We start from the raw sequence: 18,739 nt of genomic DNA on the forward strand, positions 1-18,739 counted from the left end.
GGGGGCAGTCAAGAAACGGGGGGGGGGCTTTTTGGGGGGAGTGGAGAAAGTTTTGGGCAGTCAGGGTACAGGTAGAGGGTAGGGTCCTGGGGGGCAGTTGGGGGGGTCTTAGGAGGGGGCAGTTAGGGGACAAGGAACAGGGAGTCTTAGGTAGGGGGTGGGGTTCTGGAGGGCAGTTAGGAGCAGGGGTCCCAGGAGGGGGCAGTCAGGGGACAAGGAGAGGGGGTGGGTGGGGGGCTGGGAGTTCTGGGGGGGAGCTGTCAGGGGGCAGGAGTGGGGAGAGGGATCGGAGCAGTCAGGGGACAGGGAGCAGAGGGGTTTAGATGGGTTGCGAGTTCTGGGGGGGAGCTGTCAGGGGGCAGGAGTGCGGAGCGGGATCGGAGCAGTCAGGGGACAGGGAGCAGAGGGGTTTAGATGGGTTGGGAGTTCTGGGGGGGGCTGTCAGGGGGCAGGAGTGCGGAGAGGGATCGGAGCAGTCAGGGGACAGGGAGCAGAGGGGTTTAGATGGGTTGGGAGTTCTGGGGGGGCTGTCGGGGTGGGGAGTGGTTGGATGGGGCGTGGGAGTCCCAGGGGTCTGTCTGGGGGTGGGGGTGTGGATAAGGGTTGGGGCAGTCAGGGGACAAGAGGCAGGGAGGCTTAGATAGGGAGTGGAGTCCTGGGGGGCAGTTAGGGGCAGGGGTCCCAGGAGGGGGCAGTCAGGGGACAAGGAACGGGGGGAGGGTTGGGGGTTCTGGGGGGGCGGGAAGTGGGAGGGGCTAGGGCGGGGCTCCTCCCGTCCTCTTTTTTGCTTGCTGAAATATGGTAACCCTAGCAGGGACCTACCACCAGCCTGAAGGGCAGCCACACAAGGGATCCCTCTAGTCACAAATCCACTCATCCCTGCCCTGCCTCCAGACCCTCCCTCCGCACTCCCAGGCTCACAGACCCCCTGCACCAGACCCCGCAGTTCCTGCCACCCTTGCTCAGCAGAACCGTCCCAGTCCCACTGACAGGGGAGGCCTCTGAGGCAGGATTCGCCTCTTCCACTCAGATCTTCGGGTTCACATTCCAGCCTTAAAGTGATAGCAGCAGAAAAGGAAAATCGGGGCAGCGTCAATTTATTTGTTCGGAAAATCTCTACGGCACAGCCTGGTGTTGGGCCCTACCAGGAAGATCCCAATTCCTTGTGCCACTGGAGTAGGGTGACCAGATGTCCTGATTTTATAGGGACAGTCCTGATTTTGGGGGCTTTTTCTTATATAGGCACCTATTACCCCTCCCACCCCCTGTCCCGATTTTTCACACTTGCTCTCTGGTCACCCTACACTGGAGGCTGGGGCAGAGCCATCTCCCTGTATTCCAGAGTGACACCCCTCCAGAGGGGTGGGGAACAGGATTGACTCTGGGTGGAAATGTTCCCCTCTGCCCTCCACCAGGTGGCGCCGTGGGGGTGCAATGCACCTTAGGCTGCTGCTGAGGAAAACCTAAGCCCCGCCCCTCAAAGGGATTTAGACACCTAACTCCGGGCTGGAGGGAGGCACCTAAGCCAGGTTGGTCGTTTTTTGAGGCAGACATTTCAAGTCACTGCTCCAGTGTTTGGGGGCAGGTAGGGGACAGCTTTCAAGACAAGATTGCCAGCATTTTTTTTTTTTTAAACATGGACAAAACACTGTTCTGGGTATCAGCTGAGCCCTTTCAGCTGAGTTAAAAGAAAAGAAAGAAATTCAGCTGGGGCAGAGCCCCACCAGGGAAATTCCAGCCTAAAGGGTTGAAGTTTGGCAAAATTATAAGCAATGAAAACAGAGTTTTAGAATGGGACATGGTGGGGAATATTAATCATAGGTGGTCCTAGCAACTACGACTAGAGAAGGGGGGGGCAAGGGATGAAGCACTAGACTAGACTCAGGAGACCTGCTACTGTGCTACTGGCCTGCTGGGTGACCTTGGGCAAATCACGTCACCTCTCTGTGCCTCAGTTTCCCCATCTAAAATGGGAATAATGCTACAGACCTGCTTTGTAAAGTGCTTTGAGATTGACAGAGGAAAATCACCACATAATAACACCCAGTGCTCCTGTTACTGCTAACCGTAAATAATTACAAATAATGACAGAAGCGTCTCATTCTGACTGGTGCTGAGAGCCCTGCAGGCCTCTCAGTCGCAAGGGGAGCAAATCACACCAAGACCCCAGCCCACTTCACATTCTTTATTTGCATGGCAGACGTCTGAGTTCAAAGCCAGGGAGTAGCTCCGGCTGGAGTGAAGCAGCGTCGTTCACTGGGTCACGCCAGCCTTTCCGGACTCAGCGGTAGAACAGCAGCACTGCGGATTCAATCATCTCCTTGGATACGCTCCACTGCTGATGGGTTCCATAGCCATCCCAGGCAAAGGCAGGGAAATCGCCGCACTGAACCGGGTTCCCTTCTGGGAAGAACCCTCCTCCACCTATGCAGTGCTGAGGAGAGAACAAAGGAATTGCCAGATGGGAGCAGAGCAGGGGCCCATCTAGCCGCTCTCCTGTCTCCAGGCCAGTGCCAGCTGCTTCACAGGAAACCACAAAAAACCCTGCAATGGCCAGTTGGCGAATAATCTGTCCCCAGAGAAAGTTACCTCCTGACCACCACCCCCCGAGTCAGAGGCCCTGATCATGAACATTTAAATCTCTTCCTAACTCTTGGGACCAGACTCTCCATTGCCCTGACTCTTGTGCAGTCGCTTAGCTTGGTGCAAAGGGCCCCCAGATGACAGCGTTTGACACTCCTTTAGCGCTGGTGTGAAGTCTGCACAAGGGGCAGGGCCAGGAGGCTTTGGGCCATTGGGTTTTTATTTTTAGTATTTATTGTTTGCATTAAATCTCAGAGCCCCCAGCCATCCATGGCCCAGAACCCTGGTGCTAGGCGCTGTACATTAGTTATTAGGTGTATTACGATAGCACCTAGAAGCCCCAGCCATGGCCCAGGACCCCTGACACTAGGCGCTGTACAGACACAAGAGAGAGACAGTCCCTGCTCCAAAGACCTCACGATATAACCCTGACTATCATGTGTTCTCCTAGCCCGTCCTTGTTTGAATCCTGCTCAGTGAATAAACACAGACTGATGGAGAGGACTGGATAGGCAGTTAGTGAAAGGCCAGGCATTATCCCCCTCCTTGAACTGCAATATCTGGACATATGGACTCAACTCACGACTCCAAGCTCCTGCTACTGCCAATTAGAAATTAGAAAGGCCCTTTCCCCCTAGAACTGAAATGGTCCCCCAGTGCACCAGAAAATACACTGATTCAGCACATCCACCCCCGTACCCCCAGCAGCTTCTGACAACAGGGCTCCTGTGAGCTGGTCCTCCCTTGATGGAACCCCAAAGGACAGAAATAACATCAGCAGCCCCTACACTCCCCTGGGGGGTGATTGCCTGCATGGGCACAGCTGAACCCTCCCTGTGGCAGTGCAGAGGTAAAAAAAGAGTCTTTGCGCAGGCAGTGAGCTCCAACAGTGACACTAGGTGGCTCCACAGCTCATCAGCAGAGCTGGACACACAACTTCTGCTGAAAAATGCAGTTTTGGGTCAACCAAAACTATTTCCGAAGTAAGGTTCAACGTACGTACGTACGTACGTGTGTGTGTGTGTGAGAGAGAGAATATTTGGTTTGAATATTTAGCTATTTTATTATTTTTAAAAATGGGGAGAAATACACAAAAAAAGAAACAACAACAACAAAAATGAAAAATGCCAGGCTGCTTTGAGTCAAATAAAATATTTTGTTTGACCCACCACAACTATTTGGGGTTTTCATCCATTTTGGGTTGACACAAAAAAATGGTGGTGGGGACTTCAGATTATTCGCTCCACTCCAGCCCGCCACTCATCCTGGACCCTGCTCCAACCCTAATCCCACTCTGGTCAGATACTCACATGCTCGGTGTTACAGCCGGTGACTTTCACCCCAGCACACAGAGCCATGGCCGCCTTCTCAGTATTAAATACGCGGAACTGGATGTAGCCGGGGACGAATTCAGCTGGTGACAGAAAAGGGGAGGTCAGAACCATTGTTTGCCATGGACAGGTGGAGAGAAGTGACAGAGCTCTGATCCCAGCCAAGCCCCTTCGTTAAGTTCCTGTGTGTGAACTGGGAATGATTAAGGATCTGGAACTCCTGACTAGGCCATGGCAGAGAAACTAAATGAATTATTTGCATCAGTCTTCACGGCTGAGAATATGCGGGAGATTCCCAAACCTGAACCATTCTTTTTAGGTGACAAATCTGAGGAACTGTCCCAGATTTAGCTGTCATTAGGGAGGTTTTGGAACAAATTGATAAATTAAACAGTAATAAGTCACTAGGACCAGATGGTATCACCCAAGAGTTCTGAAGGAATTCATGTGAAATTGCAGAACTACTAACTGTGGTATGTAACCTATCGCTTAAACGTACCAGATGACTGGAAGATAGCTAATGTGACACCAATTTTTTTTTAAGACTCCATAGGCAATCCTGGCAATTACAGGCTGGTAAACCTAATTTCAGTACCAGGCAAATTGGTTAAAACTATAGTAAAGAATAGAATTATCAGATGCATAGATGAACACAATTTGTTGGGAAGAGTCAACATGGTTTTTGTAAAGGGAAATCATGCCTCGCTAATCTACTAGAATTCTTTGAAGGGGTTAACAAGCTTGTGGACAAGGTAGATCTAGTGGATATAGTGTACTTAGATTTTCAGAAAGCCTTTGACAAGTTCCCTCACCAAAGGCTCTTAAGCAAAGTAAGCAGTCGTGGGATAAGAAGGAAGGTACTCTCACTGATTAGAGTAGAAGGTAGAAATAAATGGTCAGTTTTCAGACTGGTAAATAGTAAATAGAGGTAACTAGTGGCATCCCCCAGGGATCTGTACTGGGACCAGTGCTGTTCAACATATTCATAAATTATCTCAACAAAGGGGTAAACAGTGAGGTGGCAAAATTGCAGCTGATACAAAACTACTCAAGATACTTAAGTCCAAAGCAGACTGTGAAGAGTTACAAAGGGACCACACAAAACTGGGTGACTGGGCAACAAAATGGCAGATGAAATTCAATGCTGATAAATCCAAAGTAATGCACATTGGAAAACATAATCTCAACTACACATATAAAATGATGGAGTCTATATTAGCTGTTACCACTCAAGAAAGAAATCTTGGCGTCATTGTGCATCGTTCTCTGAAAACATCCGCTCAGTCTGCAGCAGCCGTCCAAAAAAGCGAACAGAATGTTGGGACTCATTAGGAAGGGGATAGATAATAAGACAGAAAATATCATATTGCCTCTATATAAATCCATGGTTCGCCCACATCTTGAATACTGCTGTGACGTTGTGCAGTCTATATGGTCTTATAGAAACATAATAAGAAGTGAATATAATGTAACTGGAATATGCTTCATGCAAAAGGTCTCTTGTAAGGTATCATTACAAAGCTTATAATCTACTGAGTGTGATCATCCTATTTGTAGAAATGTATCACTCTTGTATCTGAAACTAGAAATATGAAATATAACTCTGAGGGCCTATTGTAATTATGCAAAGTGTGGGCCATTAATAGTGGTTTGGAATCTTGATAACTCCCATTAACCAGGACCATTGTCTGTACATGGCTGTGTTTACCTGTGAGTCTTCCTGTATATGTGTGTGCTGGCAAGTGGGTAATGAAGTCTTGCAGTGACATGTGATCATGTCACCTGACCTGGAATCCATCTTTAACCTGGGTGCTTTTCCAGTGAGAGGGGGTGGAAACCCAGAGGGACAAAGGGTTCCCGCCTTATGCAAAAGATATATAAAGGGTTGGAAGAGAACAAAGGGGGAGAGGAGCCATCATGAAGAATCCCCTAGCTATCACCTGAGCTGGAACAAGAGGTGTACCAGGGGAAAGAATTGTGCCCAGGCCTGGAAGGTGTCCAGTCTGAGAAAAAACTTACTGAAGCATCTCTGAGGGTGAGATTATCTGTGTTCAGTTTGATTAGACATAGAGTTGCGCATTTTATTTTATTTTGCTTGGTGACTTACTTTGTTCTGTCTGTTATTGCTTGGAACCACTTAAATCCTATTTTCTGTATTTAATAAAATCACTTTTTATTTAATAATTTACTCAGAGTATGTATTAATACCTGGGGGAGCAAACAACTGTGCATATCTCTCTATCAGTGTTATAGAGGGCGAACAATTTATGAGTTTGCTCTGCATAAGCTTTATGCAGGGTAAAACAGATTTATCTGGGTTTAGACCCCATTGGGAGTTGGGCATCTGAGTGCTAAAGACAAGCACACTTCTGTGAGCTGTTTTCAGGTAAACCTGCAGCTTTGGGGCAAGTGATTCAGACCCTGGGTCTGTGTTGGAGCAGACGGGAGTGTCTGGCCCAGCAAGACAGGGTGCTGGAGTCCTGAGCTGGCAGGGAAAACAGGAATAGAAGTAGTCTTGGTACATTAGGTGGCAGCTGCCAAGGGGGTTTCTGTGATCCAACCTGTCACAACTGCGTGCGGATGTGGTTGCCCTATCTCAAAACATTTATTCTGGAATTGGAAACGGTACAGAAAAGAGCAACAAAAATGATTAGGGGTTTGGAACAGCTTCCGTATGAGGGGAGATTAATAAGACTGGGACTTTTCAGCTTGGAAAAGAGACGGCTAAGGGGTGATATGATAGAGGTCTATAAAATTTTGACTGGTGTGGAGAAAGTGAATAAGGAAGTATTATTTATTCCTCATAACACAAGAGCTAGGGGTCACCAAATGGAATTAATAGGCAATAGGTTTAAAACAAAAGGAAGTATTTCTTCACACAACACAGAGTCAACCTGTGGAACTCTTTCTCGGAGAATGTGAAAGCCAAGATTATAACAGGGCTCAAAAAACAGCTAGATAAGTTCATGGAGGATAGGTCCATCAATGGCTATTAGCCAGGATGGGTAGGGAAATATCATGGAGCAGGTCCTCAGGGAATCCATTTTGAAGCACTTGGAGGAGAGGAAGGTGATCAGGAACAGTCAACATGGATTCACCAAGGGCAAGTCATGCCTGACCAACCTGATTGCCTTCTATGTTGAGATAACTGGCTCTGTGGATATGGGGAAAGTAGTGGACGTGATGTATCTTGACTTTAGCAAAGCTTTTGATACGGTCTCCCATAGTATTCTTGCCAGCAAGCAGGGCCGGCTCCAGGCACCAGCTGAGCAAGCTGGTGCTTGGGGCGGCAGATTGTTCGAGGCAGCATTCTGCCCAATCCTAGGGTGGCACGGCCGCTTTTTTGTTGTTGTTGTTGTTCTGCTCCGGCCGCCCTGTAGGGGGCGGCGGCGCGGAGGACCGGAGCGCCCTGCAGGGCAGTCCTCTTCCTTCCCTCCCCACCGACCGGAGCGGAGCCCTAGCGCCAGGTGGCAGCGCAGCAGGAGGGGTCGTCTGGCAGCGCCCCCGCTGTAGCCCTGGCCGCTCCCTTCTCTCTCTCTCCCGCCCACTCCCTCTCCCTCCCCATCTTCCCCCCCCAGCCGGCCCCCCTGCACCCGCGCTCCGGCCGCACCGCAGGTTTGTTTGTTTTTTTGCTCTGCCGTTCTGGCCGCCCCGTTTTTTGTTTGTTTTTTTTTGCTTGGGGCAGCCAAAAAGCCAGAGCCGGCCCTGCCAGCAAGTTAAAAAAGTATGGATTGGATGAATGGACTATAAGGTGGATAGAAAGCTGGCTAGATCGTTGGGCTTAATGGGTAGTGATCAACGGCTCAATGTCTAGTTGGCAGCTGGTATCAAGCGGAGTGCCCTAGAGGTCGGTCGTGGGGCGGTTTTGTTCAACATTTTCATTAATGATGTGGATGATGGGATGGATTGCACCCTCAGCAAGTTTGCAGAGGACACTAAGCTGGGGGAGAGGTAGATAAGCTGGAGGGTAGGGATAGGGTCCAGAGTGACCTGGACAAATTGGAGGATTGGGCCAAAAGAAATTGGATCAGGTTCAACAAGGACAAGTGCAGAGTCCTGAACTTAAGATGGAAGAATCCCATGCACTGTTACAAACTGGGGACCAACTGGCTAAGCGGCAGTTCTGCAGAAAAGGACCTGGGGATTACAGTGAATGAGAAGCTGGATATGAGTCAGCAGTGTGCCCTTGTTGCCAAGAAGGCCAACGGCATATTGGGCTGCATTAGTAGGATCATTGCCAGCAGATCGTGGGACGTGATTATTCCCCTCTATTCGGCACTAGTGAGGCCATATCTGGAGTATTGCATCTAGTTTTGGGTCCCCCACTACAGAAAGGATGTGGACAAATTGGGGAGAGTCCAGTGGAGGGCAACGAAAATGATTAGGGGGCTGGGGCACATGACTTATGAGGAGAGACTGAGGGAACTGGGCTTATTTAGTCTGCAGAAGAGAAGAGTGAGGGGGGATTTGATAGCAGCCTTCAACTACCTGAAGGGAGGTTCCAAAGAGGATGGAGCTCGGCTGTTCTCAGTGGTGGCAGATGGCAGAACAAGGAGTAATGGTCTCAAGTTGCAGTGGGAGAGGTCTAGGTTGGATATTAGGAAACACTATTTCACTAGGAGGGTGGTGAAGCACTGGAATGGGTTACCTAGGGAGGTAGTGGACTCTCCATCCTTAGAGGTTTTTAAGGCCCGGCTTGACAAAACCCTGGCTGGGATGATTTAGTTGGGATTGGTCCTGCTTTGAGCAGGGGGTTGGACTGGATGACCTCCTGAGGTCTCTTCCAACCCTAATATTCTATGATTCTATGGGATGGTGTCCCCAGCCTCTGTTTGCCAGAAGCTGGGAATGGGCGACAGGGGATGGATCACTTGATCATTCCCTGTTCTGTTCATTCCCTCTGGAGCACCTGGCATTGGCCTCTGTCGGAAGACAGGATACTGGGCTAGATGGACCATTGGCCTGTCCAGTATGGCCATTGTTAGGTTCTTACGTTCTAATTCCATTCCCACACAGGAGCTGGGCAGTTGTCCCGTCACAGCTGGGCGAACCGTAGCTCTGTCACTGTTCTGCGTGTGTCTTTGGTGCACTGCACCTTTCAGTTCCCAGGAGCCCTGGGTAGTGCCACGATCTCAAAACACCCCTCTGGCATGAGCTACCAATGCAGCCGCTGCCTCATTCCCCAGCTGGAGATTTCCCCAGTCTGGGATGGGGAAGGGCTCCTTCGGTCACCCTGCTGACTCTCAGGGCTTGTCCTGGTCTGGCTCTCCCCAGGCTGGGTCCTTATCCCTGGTCTGTCTGTCGGGTGCAGGGGGGAGGGGAAGGGTCCTTCTCACAGGCATCTCCTCCACCCTTGCTGCCACCACCCTTCAGGGCCAGCTTTAGGGAATAAGCCCCCTCCTGCCTCTTCTCCTTGGCTCCTTTCCCAGAGATTGGAAACTCCAGACCACCTCTTTCCTCAGTCCCCACTTCCTGCTGTCCTCTCTTCTGGCCACACCCTCACCAGGTATCACAGACCACCCCATGGCAGAGCCCTTTTGTGTTCAGTTGCCATGTAGCATGTTAAAGTGGAGAACACACACCATGCGCTCTCCTGGGGATTGTCCATATCCTCTCTCTCATGTAATCGTTTGCCCTGTCTCTAAAACGAAGGTCGTTCAGACTGGAAGGACAGGGTTGGTCTGTACAGGTGGAGAGGCAGAACCCGCACGCTCACGGCAGACTTACTTCGGGCAGCTGGCGCGTAATAGCTGGCAGTTTGCTGGGCATCGCCATAGTCGTAGATGATGGGCACGGCGGGGCCATTGTTGGTCTTGCAGACGCCAGCGCCGTATTTCACTGGGTATTTCTGGGAGACAAACGCAGCGAGAATCCAGTGTTAGTTTCTGTCCCTGTGGCAGGGCAGCTGCAGCACAGACGAGGCAGCTTCAGTGACACATGCTCGCTGGGTGATTAGTTCAGTCAGTGCCGCCTCCCACACAGGCCAGTCCTGGGGCACAGTGACCCCAGCAGTGGGCAGGGAAATCTGGCATGTCAAGGTGCCCCTTGGGGTGGATTTATCACAGACTGTTTGGGGCAGGGACTGTTGTGTTCTGGATCCATGCAGCACCTAGCACCGTGGGGCCCTGGTCTGCGGGGGGTTCACTAGGACCTGCCACAATGCGGGCAGTAAATGATAATAGGTGAGGATCAGCATGTGTCCAGCATTGTTTCCCCCCCCACCCCCAGCCCTGCGGAGATGCCCCTGCTAGGATGCCTGAACCCCAAAGCTGGGGCTCAAGGGTGGGTCGAGGGCTTGGCCTAGCGCCAAAGAATTAAGTCCAAAGGCCCCCCCATCTCCAGGGCATGAGGTGGGGTCAGTCTCCGTGGGCTGCTCAGCCTCTCTGCTGAGTCTGCCAGCACATCAGTGCCAAGGCAGTGGCTGGTTTGGGATGTGAACGCCAGCAATTGGTTGAGAGCTCTGTGTCCCATTATAAGCCCCTGGCCCCCCAGCAGAGCCACACGCCCCTCCAAAGCCCCCAGCCCAGTGCCATCACCTGGTAGAGTCTGAGGAGGTTCCCCCCCTCTGAGGACAGGAAGCCGGTCTCGGTGTGGTACCTCAGGATGGACCTGTTCTTCCATTCCTTCAGGGGCGTCTTGTTGGTTACGTGCCACACGGACAGGTCCTGGGCTTGAAGATCGTAATAACCAGGGTTCTGAAAAGTGAAGACCCAGTTGAAACCTATCAACCACATCCCTGGTACTTAACCGGCCCCCCCATCACCGGGGCATCCGGGCACCTCCCCAGCTGTGGTATATGTATCCTGACACTCGCCCCACAAAGCAGAGAAGCGCAATTCCCCATTGTACAGGGGAGAACCGAGGCACAGAGACTAGGTGACTTGCCCTAGGTCACACAGGGGGCTTGTGGCAGGGCAGGAAATGGAACCCAGGACTTCCAAGCCCTTCGCTAGCACCTTGACCTCTGGACCATCCCCCCATTTAACCCCCATGCCCATGTCTCCCACCTGCCCATGTGCATTCACCCACATTCTAACGCACCCTCTCTCCCCAGCAGGTAGCTATTGGCCATGGAGAAGGGGACCCCACCTTGTAGTCATCGCTGGTGGAGCCCACTGCAGAGCCGAAGGTGTTGTAATTGGCCCAGTTGCCGTCTCCCTCTGGGTAGTTGACGTCGCTCCCCTGCTGGCTGGACCAGCGATCGCCATTGGTGCACTTCCCGTAGGCGTTGTTCTCGTGCACGCTGGCCACCAGGGTCCAGCCGCCCCCCTTGGTGGTCATGTCGCAGAAGGTCTGGTAGGTCTCGCCGTTCTCGGTGCGCAGGGTGTAAATCCCATCTGCAGGGGACGGGGCGGGAAGGGAGGAGCACCGAGCTGGTCAGCCAGGGCCGTGGAAAGGGGCAGGGCCCTCTCGGAGCCAGCCATTAAATGGAAAACCCCCAGGTGAGGAGCTTCTAGTGCGCTGCAGCAGGGGGCAAACCCGGAGTCACTGGAGCAGGACGTGCCCCTGCATCCCGGGACAGAGCGGCCTGATTCCCAGGGACACTAAAGCCCCCTAGGCAGCGGGAAGTGAGTGCAAATTACAGGGACTCCCAGAGGACGGGGCCTGAGCCTTTCCACACACAAGCTGTAGCACATTAATGATACCGGTGTAGTTACAGCGCTACAACTCCTTAGTGTGGACACAATTTATACTGGCTTAAAGGAGCTTTATACAGGGATAGCCATTCCCATGGGGAGGAAAATCGGCTGTCCCTGTCTAAGGCACCTTTCTCCCAGTACAACTGTGTTCCGGGGGTGGATTGGTATCAATATATCAGGAAAACGCATCTCCCGACCCGTCACAGTGACACCGGCACAGATGCCGTGCGCAGACCAGGCCTAAGTGTAACCGAGAATCAGGCCCGGGGGCCATTTGTGCTCAGGAAAGGCCCCAGGCCTCATTCAGAGCCCCCTGTCCCTCCTGCTGTCTGTGTCCCCGCGCTGTGTCCCTCTTTTGAGCCTGAGCCTGCGGTGACTCGGTCTGGGGGCGGAACAATGGGTGGAACAGAGTCAGGCAAAGAATCTACCGCCCACGGAGGGGTAAAGTTACGTGCCCTTCGCCTGGAGCCCTAGGAACTGGGAAAGGGTGGGGGTGCCTAAATTAACCTGGAGTCCTAGGCCCTAGGTAGAGGTGGGATGCCCTAGAGTGTGCAAGGGACAGAGAATGTTGTGCGGGTAACAGGAGGGCCCCCGGCACGTGTGCTTGGCACAAGGCACTCCCCCGGTTCGCACCAGTCAAAGGGCCCCTGCTCATTGTCAGTCCCAGCCCTGCTGGAATCAGCCCCTGGATGTATTCAGAATGAGCCAGCCCTGGTAATGCGATTGCCCCCAGTGGCCATGAATGGGCAGGTGTCCCTGCTGCCAGCCCAGAGATGCCCGGGTGCATCTGAACAGACTGGACCCAGCTCTGGCCTTTACATTGGTCTGGAGCAGGCACCCGACAGAAGCAAAGAAGCTTCTGACGATCAAGGGATGCCGCCTCCGCACTCACCTACAGCCCTGATCTGGGTGGCTTTAACTTGCTTGCAGCTGCGGGGTAGGCTCTGGTAGGTCTGGTTACTCTGGGGGCTCGGGCTGACGTACGTGTCCTCCCACTTTTCCAGCAGGTCGCGGATGGCGAGCTTCAGTGCAGCAGCACCCCCGCTCCCATCTGCACAGCAGGGTGAGGTAGGGTTAGGAGTTTCCATCGGTTACCTTTTATGTGGCCAGGGGGGCAGAGCCCTCAGTGCAGAGATCCCAAGTCATGAGAAAGCCACTGGGAGAGTGACATTCCATACACTAACCACGACACACACAGAAGCACACAGACACACAAAACTGAACATATACAGCCCCCCCAACATACACAACACCGAGACACACACAGCCACACAACCACCCACACAATCACACACAGCCACAAAGAAACACAAAGTCAGACACACAAAAACATAGAATCATAGAATATCAGGGTTGGAAGGGACCTCAGGAGATATCTAGTCCAACCCCGTGCTCAAAGCAGGACCAATTCCCAACTAAATCATCCCAGCCAGGGCTTTGTCAAGCCGGGCCTTAAAAACCTCCAAGAAAGGAAACTCCACCACCTCCCTAGGTAACGCATTCCAGTGCTTCACCACCCTCCTAGCGAAATAGTGTTTCCTAATATCCAACCTGGACCTCCCCCACTGCAACTTGAGACCATTGCTCCTTGTTCTGTCATACAAAACCTCCCCCTACAAACAATCGCACAAAGACACACACACACCTGTCTATATATAAAGTAAAACGGATGCTTTTAATAAGAGGTACATCTAAAAACTATTTCACACCCCTGAATCAGTAGCTGAAGATCTTTATAAGTTTGAGAATTACAAATAGGGGCTAGGTTATAGAACTGGCTTGTGTGGGAGCACCTAGGCACTACCATAATACACCTAATAGATAATGTACAGCACCTAGCACCACGGGATCCTGGTCCAGAACTGGAGCACCTAGGCACTACCGTAATACACCTAATAGATAGTGGACAGCGCCTAGCACCATGGGGTCCTGGTCCAGAACTTGGGCACCTAGGTGCTATCACAATAATTAATAATACCCCTAGGCCCCCATCTTTGAAAACCTTGGCCTTGGAACACGGACAGAAGAAAATCATTGCAGCTAATTCAGGGTAAGTTCTGATTGGCAGGAGGCTGCCTTAGGGTTTGGCAGAATTATTTCCAGGAAGAGGAGAATAAAAAGCCACTTACCGCAAGGGCGGCCCCTGGTCACATGGATGAGGAGCAGCAGGAGAGCGAATTGTTTCATTGTTGACTTTGCAGCAGGAAAAACAGTAGATCAGCTGGTTAATAGCCAGGCTGGGGGGGGGGGGGGCGGGGGTGAGGGCTCCTCCCCAAATCTTCCTGCTCCCAGGGCTGCGCTGACTCTCTGCATAACCTGCCCATGGCACTAACAACCCAGAGGAAAGTTCGAGACCCTGCAGCCCTTGAGTTCTATGGTGGTTTTCCTGAGTGGGGATGGCCTTGCAGTGACATCCTTAGAGCAGTTTCCTTCTTGAGGGCTCAGTGATGGGCTTACGGGGTGGGACCTCAATGGAGCTGGGCAGGGAGGGGAGCACCGGGGACCATGGTGCCTGCACACCGGGAGGAAACCAAGTAGCATCACATGCACAGAACAAGCCCTCCCCTGCACTCCTGCTAACTGAGCCTCGCATCACCCCTGTAGGGTGGACAGGTCTCATTATACCATTTTGCAGGTGGGGAAACTGAGGCAGAGAGGGCCTGACCTAAAGCCCATTGAAGTCAGTGGAGTGTCTCACACTGGCGCAGTTGGCGCTGGGATCAGGTCCAGAGAAGGGAAGCAAGGGGATCGGTTCCCAAGTCCCATCTCAGCCCTTTTCCTAGGAGTTTCTCTCCTTGCTTTGCAGCAGAACTGACGCCAGCACATTTCACTCATGCTGTGGAACCTGCCTGCACACGGCACGGCCACAGCTTCACGAGCCCAGCCAAAGGGCCCTGCACCACAGCTACCCAGTGCTAGAGGCAGGCAGAGGGGGCTTGTTAAGGCTCAGATTCAGTACAGCTGGGTTCAGTTCTCCCCGTCACTGACTCCAGTGGTGAGAATCGTCCCTACTTCACCAGGGTGCTCTGAGGATAAGTTCATTGAGGCTTGTGTGTGCTGTGGTGCTGGGGAGCCAGACGGACCCAAGCTGATGCTGTGTAATAATAATGTCTAGTGCTGTCATGAGTAGATCTCAGTAGCATTATCCTCATTTTACAGATGTAGAGAAACCAACAATGTCTTGGGCTTTTTAAAGTGTCTCTTTGCCAAGTTAACATATTACAACTTCCACATTAAGTCACAATGTAACACACCGAAGAGAGGGTGAGGACTCACCTGGTCCGTGGTTCCAGTGTCTGAGGTTTTCAGCTGCAGATTTCAGTATCAGAAACTTCTTCACACAGAGAGACAGAGCAATTCCTCTGATGCACCAACCTCTCTGCCTTAAATAAGGCACCAATAGCGAAAGTGACCTTTTAAAAGCAAACACAACCAACAAACACCAGCATTATCCATACACATGGGGGCTGGGGAGAAGGTGTCAAGTGAACACCTGGACCAGGTCAAATCTAGTTCATCTTTCATCTTCATGCCCCAATGCTACGTCTGCCAGTCCAGCCAGAGAACTCCATATTTACACACGAGCACCTAGGAGGCCTGGCTTATCAACTGATCACTGATTCCTTGCATGCTGCCGCTGAGTGTTGGTTCGGGTGGTGGAGATGAATTGTCCCAATGAAGCCACAAAGGATGTCGGAGCTCTGTAGATCTTTCACTGCTAAGAAGCAGATTAAAGCAGGAACTCTTGCACAGCATTTTTTAATCCACAGATCTCCGTGCGCTCTAGGTTTTTTGCCGCCCCAAGCAAAAAAAATGTTAGCTGCCCCCCACCCCAGCCCTAGGCTCCCCCCGCACCTCCCTGCCACCCCAGAGCTGGGCTCTCCCCCCCACCCTCTGCCGCCCCAACTCTGGGCTCTCCCCACCACCTCACCCGCACTCCCTGCTGCCCCAGCACTGGGCTTCCCCCCACCAGTGCTGACTCCGCCCACTCCCCCTCGCCTCCAGTCGGTCTGGCGCTGGCAGGGTCGGGGTAAGTAGGGGGGCTCCCAGGCCGCGCCTCAGCTCAGGGTCCCTCCAGCCGGGGCTCCCACCTCCAGGACCGGCAGGGACCTGGGAGGGCAGAGCAGGGCAGCCCCAGAGACAGCATAGCCCCGGAGTGCGGGACGCGGGCCCCACACGGCAGTGCCCCGGGCACTGGTCCCCACTATGGCCCTGCTGCTGCTGCTGCTCTTGGCCGCCCTGCCACAGTCCCTGGGTGGCTCGGGCCACTTCGCCCAGCCCCGGCTGCGGCACTGGGGGGCGGCCGCCCTGCGACACCTGCAGGTGACTCCGTCCGCCCCACGGGGCGGTCCCCAGCCCGAGTGTCCCGCGCTCTGAGGCCACCCGGCATAAGGTGCGGACGCTGCTCCCCGACGCCAACTGCAGCGGCCCCAGGGCACCCCCCGTATAGGACGCGCTGCTGCTGCTAGGTCCCGTTCTAGGCTTTTGCCGCCCCAAGAAAAGAAAGAGGGGAGGGAAAAAAAAAAAAAAGGCTGGCTGGAATGCCGCCCCTGAAAATTTGCGGCCCCAAGCACATGCTTGGTTTGCTGGTGCCTGGAGCCGGCCCTGCTGAGAAGGGAAGAAACTTTCCTGAGGTCTCCAGATGAGCTGGGAATAACCCCCAGCTCTCCTGGTTCCTACTCCCCATTGGATCGCACAGCCTCCAATTTGCAGCACAATACCCTTTCTGCTCTAGTCCTCCAGCTACTCACCAACACCCTTAGTCCCGCGTTTCTCAATGTGTGGGGTGCGTCAGTGCCCCACTGTGACAGAATATGCCCTTGTGATCACACCCTACATGCTATTGTAACCATTTTGTACATGGCATGTCTTTTAAGGTATCATTTGAAAACTTGTAATTTGCTGGTCAGCATCATCCTGGTAAAATATGTGTGGCTTCATTATATGTGATATTATAAGATTTCCTGTTATGGTGTTATTAAGCCATGTTCCAAACCCCACAGCCCTGCCCAAACAGAAGTTGGCAAACGGGTCTGTCCTAAACAAAGGAATATGTGCTCTGCTAATTTGCATTTAAGCAGTAAACAGAGTCATCAAGCAGGAAGAGAAAACAAAGTAAATTCAACAACGTGAAAAAAGCAGCAGGGAACACCCTTCCAAATAGACTCTGTCTCCTAGTGGTCAGCTGGAAATGTTTTTCAAGAGGGGGACTGCAACTATAACAAGGATGGACAAACATCCTCAAGGAACACCCCTCTCTCTCTCTCAGTAAATGTAAAAAATACATTTACTGTACCTGAAGAGAAAAAGGAAGGAGGTGTTGGACTCTGGTGGAGGATTCCTGAGCTGAGAGTTTGGTCAGTAACTCTGCTGAAAGCATGTGGTGAGAAACATTGCTTGAATCTAATATAGTTTGTTCTATACCACAAGGGTTTGATCCCTTTCAGAATGTTTGTTCACAAGAACTAGGCTCACTCTGGATATTCTAGCTATCCACAACTATTGTTGTATGTAAAGTAAATAAGGTTTCAAAATATTTAAGAAGCTTCATTTAAAATTAAGGTGGGCAGGACCTGGGCAGTGTGAGTGCCACTGAAAATCAGCTCGCGTGCTGCCTTCGGCACACGTGCCATAGTTGCCTACCCCTGGTATAGAGTAATATATTTAAATACACTATGTTTATGATGTTTGTATACTCATATATCAAACCCAAAGAGGGACTTAAAACCCAGCTGGAATTTTATGTATGTGTGTGTGTATTTATCTTTTTTAATCAACATTATAGTTTTAAAAGGATCAATTTTAAAAAATTAGTTTTATTTTTCACAGTGAAACACTCTTTACACAGTCCCCATATCAGCAAAACTTGTGCCATGTGTCTGGCTGTGCTGGGATCTCACGCAGGACATTGCTAATGTCTCCTTGCTTTCTATTACTAAACCCTTTACATGGAGATTTTGCATATTATCTGTTAATTAACACAGTCAGTGGAGCAACTCAGATACCACAGTGATGCAGAGATCAGACAGGGATTCGGTATTCCACTGACTCAGACTTGCCATAGAGCAGAATTTCTTTTCAGCTGATCACAAGTGGCCCCAACTTGAGTAATTGAGGCCATGGACTGCAGGGACCTACCACCAGCCTGAAGGGCAGCCACACAAGGGATCCCTCTAGTCACAAATCCACTCATCCCTGCCCTGCCTCCAGACCCTCCCTCCGCACTCCCAGGCTCACAGACCCCCTGCACCAGACCCCGCAGTTCCTGCCACCCTTGCTCAGCAGAACCGTCCCAGTCCCACTGACAGGGGAGGCCTCTGAGGCAGGATTCGCCTCTTCCACTCAGATCTTCGGGTTCACATTCCAGCCTTAAAGTGATAGCAGCAGAAAAGGAAAATCGGGGCAGCGTCAATTTATTTGTTCGGAAAATCTCTACGGCACAGCCTGGTGTTGGGCCCTACCAGGAAGATCCCAATTCCTTGTGCCACTGGAGTAGGGTGACCAGATGTCCCGATTTTATAGGGACAGTCCCGATTTTGGGGGGCTTTTTCTTATATAGGCACCTATTACCCCTCCCACCCCCTGTCCCGATTTTTCACACTTGCTCTCTGGTCACCCTACACTGGAGGCTGGGGCAGAGCCATCTCCCTGTATTCCAGAGTGACACCCCTCCAGAGGGGTGGGGAACAGGATTGACTCTGGGTGGAAATGTTCCCCTCTGCCCTCCACCAGGTGGCGCCGTGGGGGTGCAATGCACCTTAGGCTGCTGCTGAGGAAAACCTAAGCCCCGCCCCTCAAAGGGATTTAGACGCCTAACTCCGGGCTGGAGGGAGGCACCTAAGCCAGGTTGGTCGTTTTTTGAGGCAGAAATTTCAAGTCACTGCTCCAGTGTTTGGGGGCAGGTAGGGGACAGCTTTCAAGACAAGATTGCCAGCATTTTTTTTTTTTTTAAACATGGACAAAACACTGTTCTGGGTATCAGCTGAGCCCTTTCAGCTGAGTTAAAAGAAAAGAAAGAAATTCAGCTGGGGCAGAGCCCCACCAGGGAAATTCCAGCCCAAAGGGTTGAAGTTTGGCAAAATTATAAGCAATGAAAACAGAGTTTTAGAATGGGACATGGTGGGGAATATTAATCATAGGTGGTCCTAGCAACTACGACTAGAGAAGGGGGGGGCAAGGGATGAA

General features: G+C 51.9%; 2 protein-coding genes across 2 annotated transcripts in view; both read right to left on the minus strand.

Annotated features, from left to right (window-relative positions):
- The window catches only part of LOC101948039 (junctional adhesion molecule A-like), a 333,339-nt gene that overhangs the window by 206,472 nt on the left and 108,128 nt on the right, over nucleotides 1-18,739 (minus strand). The gene's annotated exons all lie outside the window — the stretch shown is intronic.
- Nucleotides 1,768-14,848, minus strand: LOC101945732 (intelectin-like protein). The gene is made up of 8 exons (XM_065573834.1): nucleotides 14,831-14,848; nucleotides 13,684-13,747; nucleotides 12,447-12,605; nucleotides 11,004-11,251; nucleotides 10,451-10,609; nucleotides 9,642-9,762; nucleotides 3,894-3,997; nucleotides 1,768-2,434 (listed from the first exon to the last, which is right to left on the minus strand). The coding sequence occupies exons 2-8, from the start codon at nucleotides 13,739-13,741 to the stop codon at nucleotides 2,282-2,284; spliced, it is 1,002 nt and encodes a 333-aa protein (XP_065429906.1). The 5' UTR covers nucleotides 13,742-13,747; nucleotides 14,831-14,848; the 3' UTR covers nucleotides 1,768-2,281.

The sequence above is a fragment of the Chrysemys picta genome, chromosome 20 (genome assembly GCF_011386835.1).
Source record: "Chrysemys picta bellii isolate R12L10 chromosome 20, ASM1138683v2, whole genome shotgun sequence".
Lineage (NCBI taxonomy): Eukaryota > Metazoa > Chordata > Testudines > Emydidae > Chrysemys > Chrysemys picta.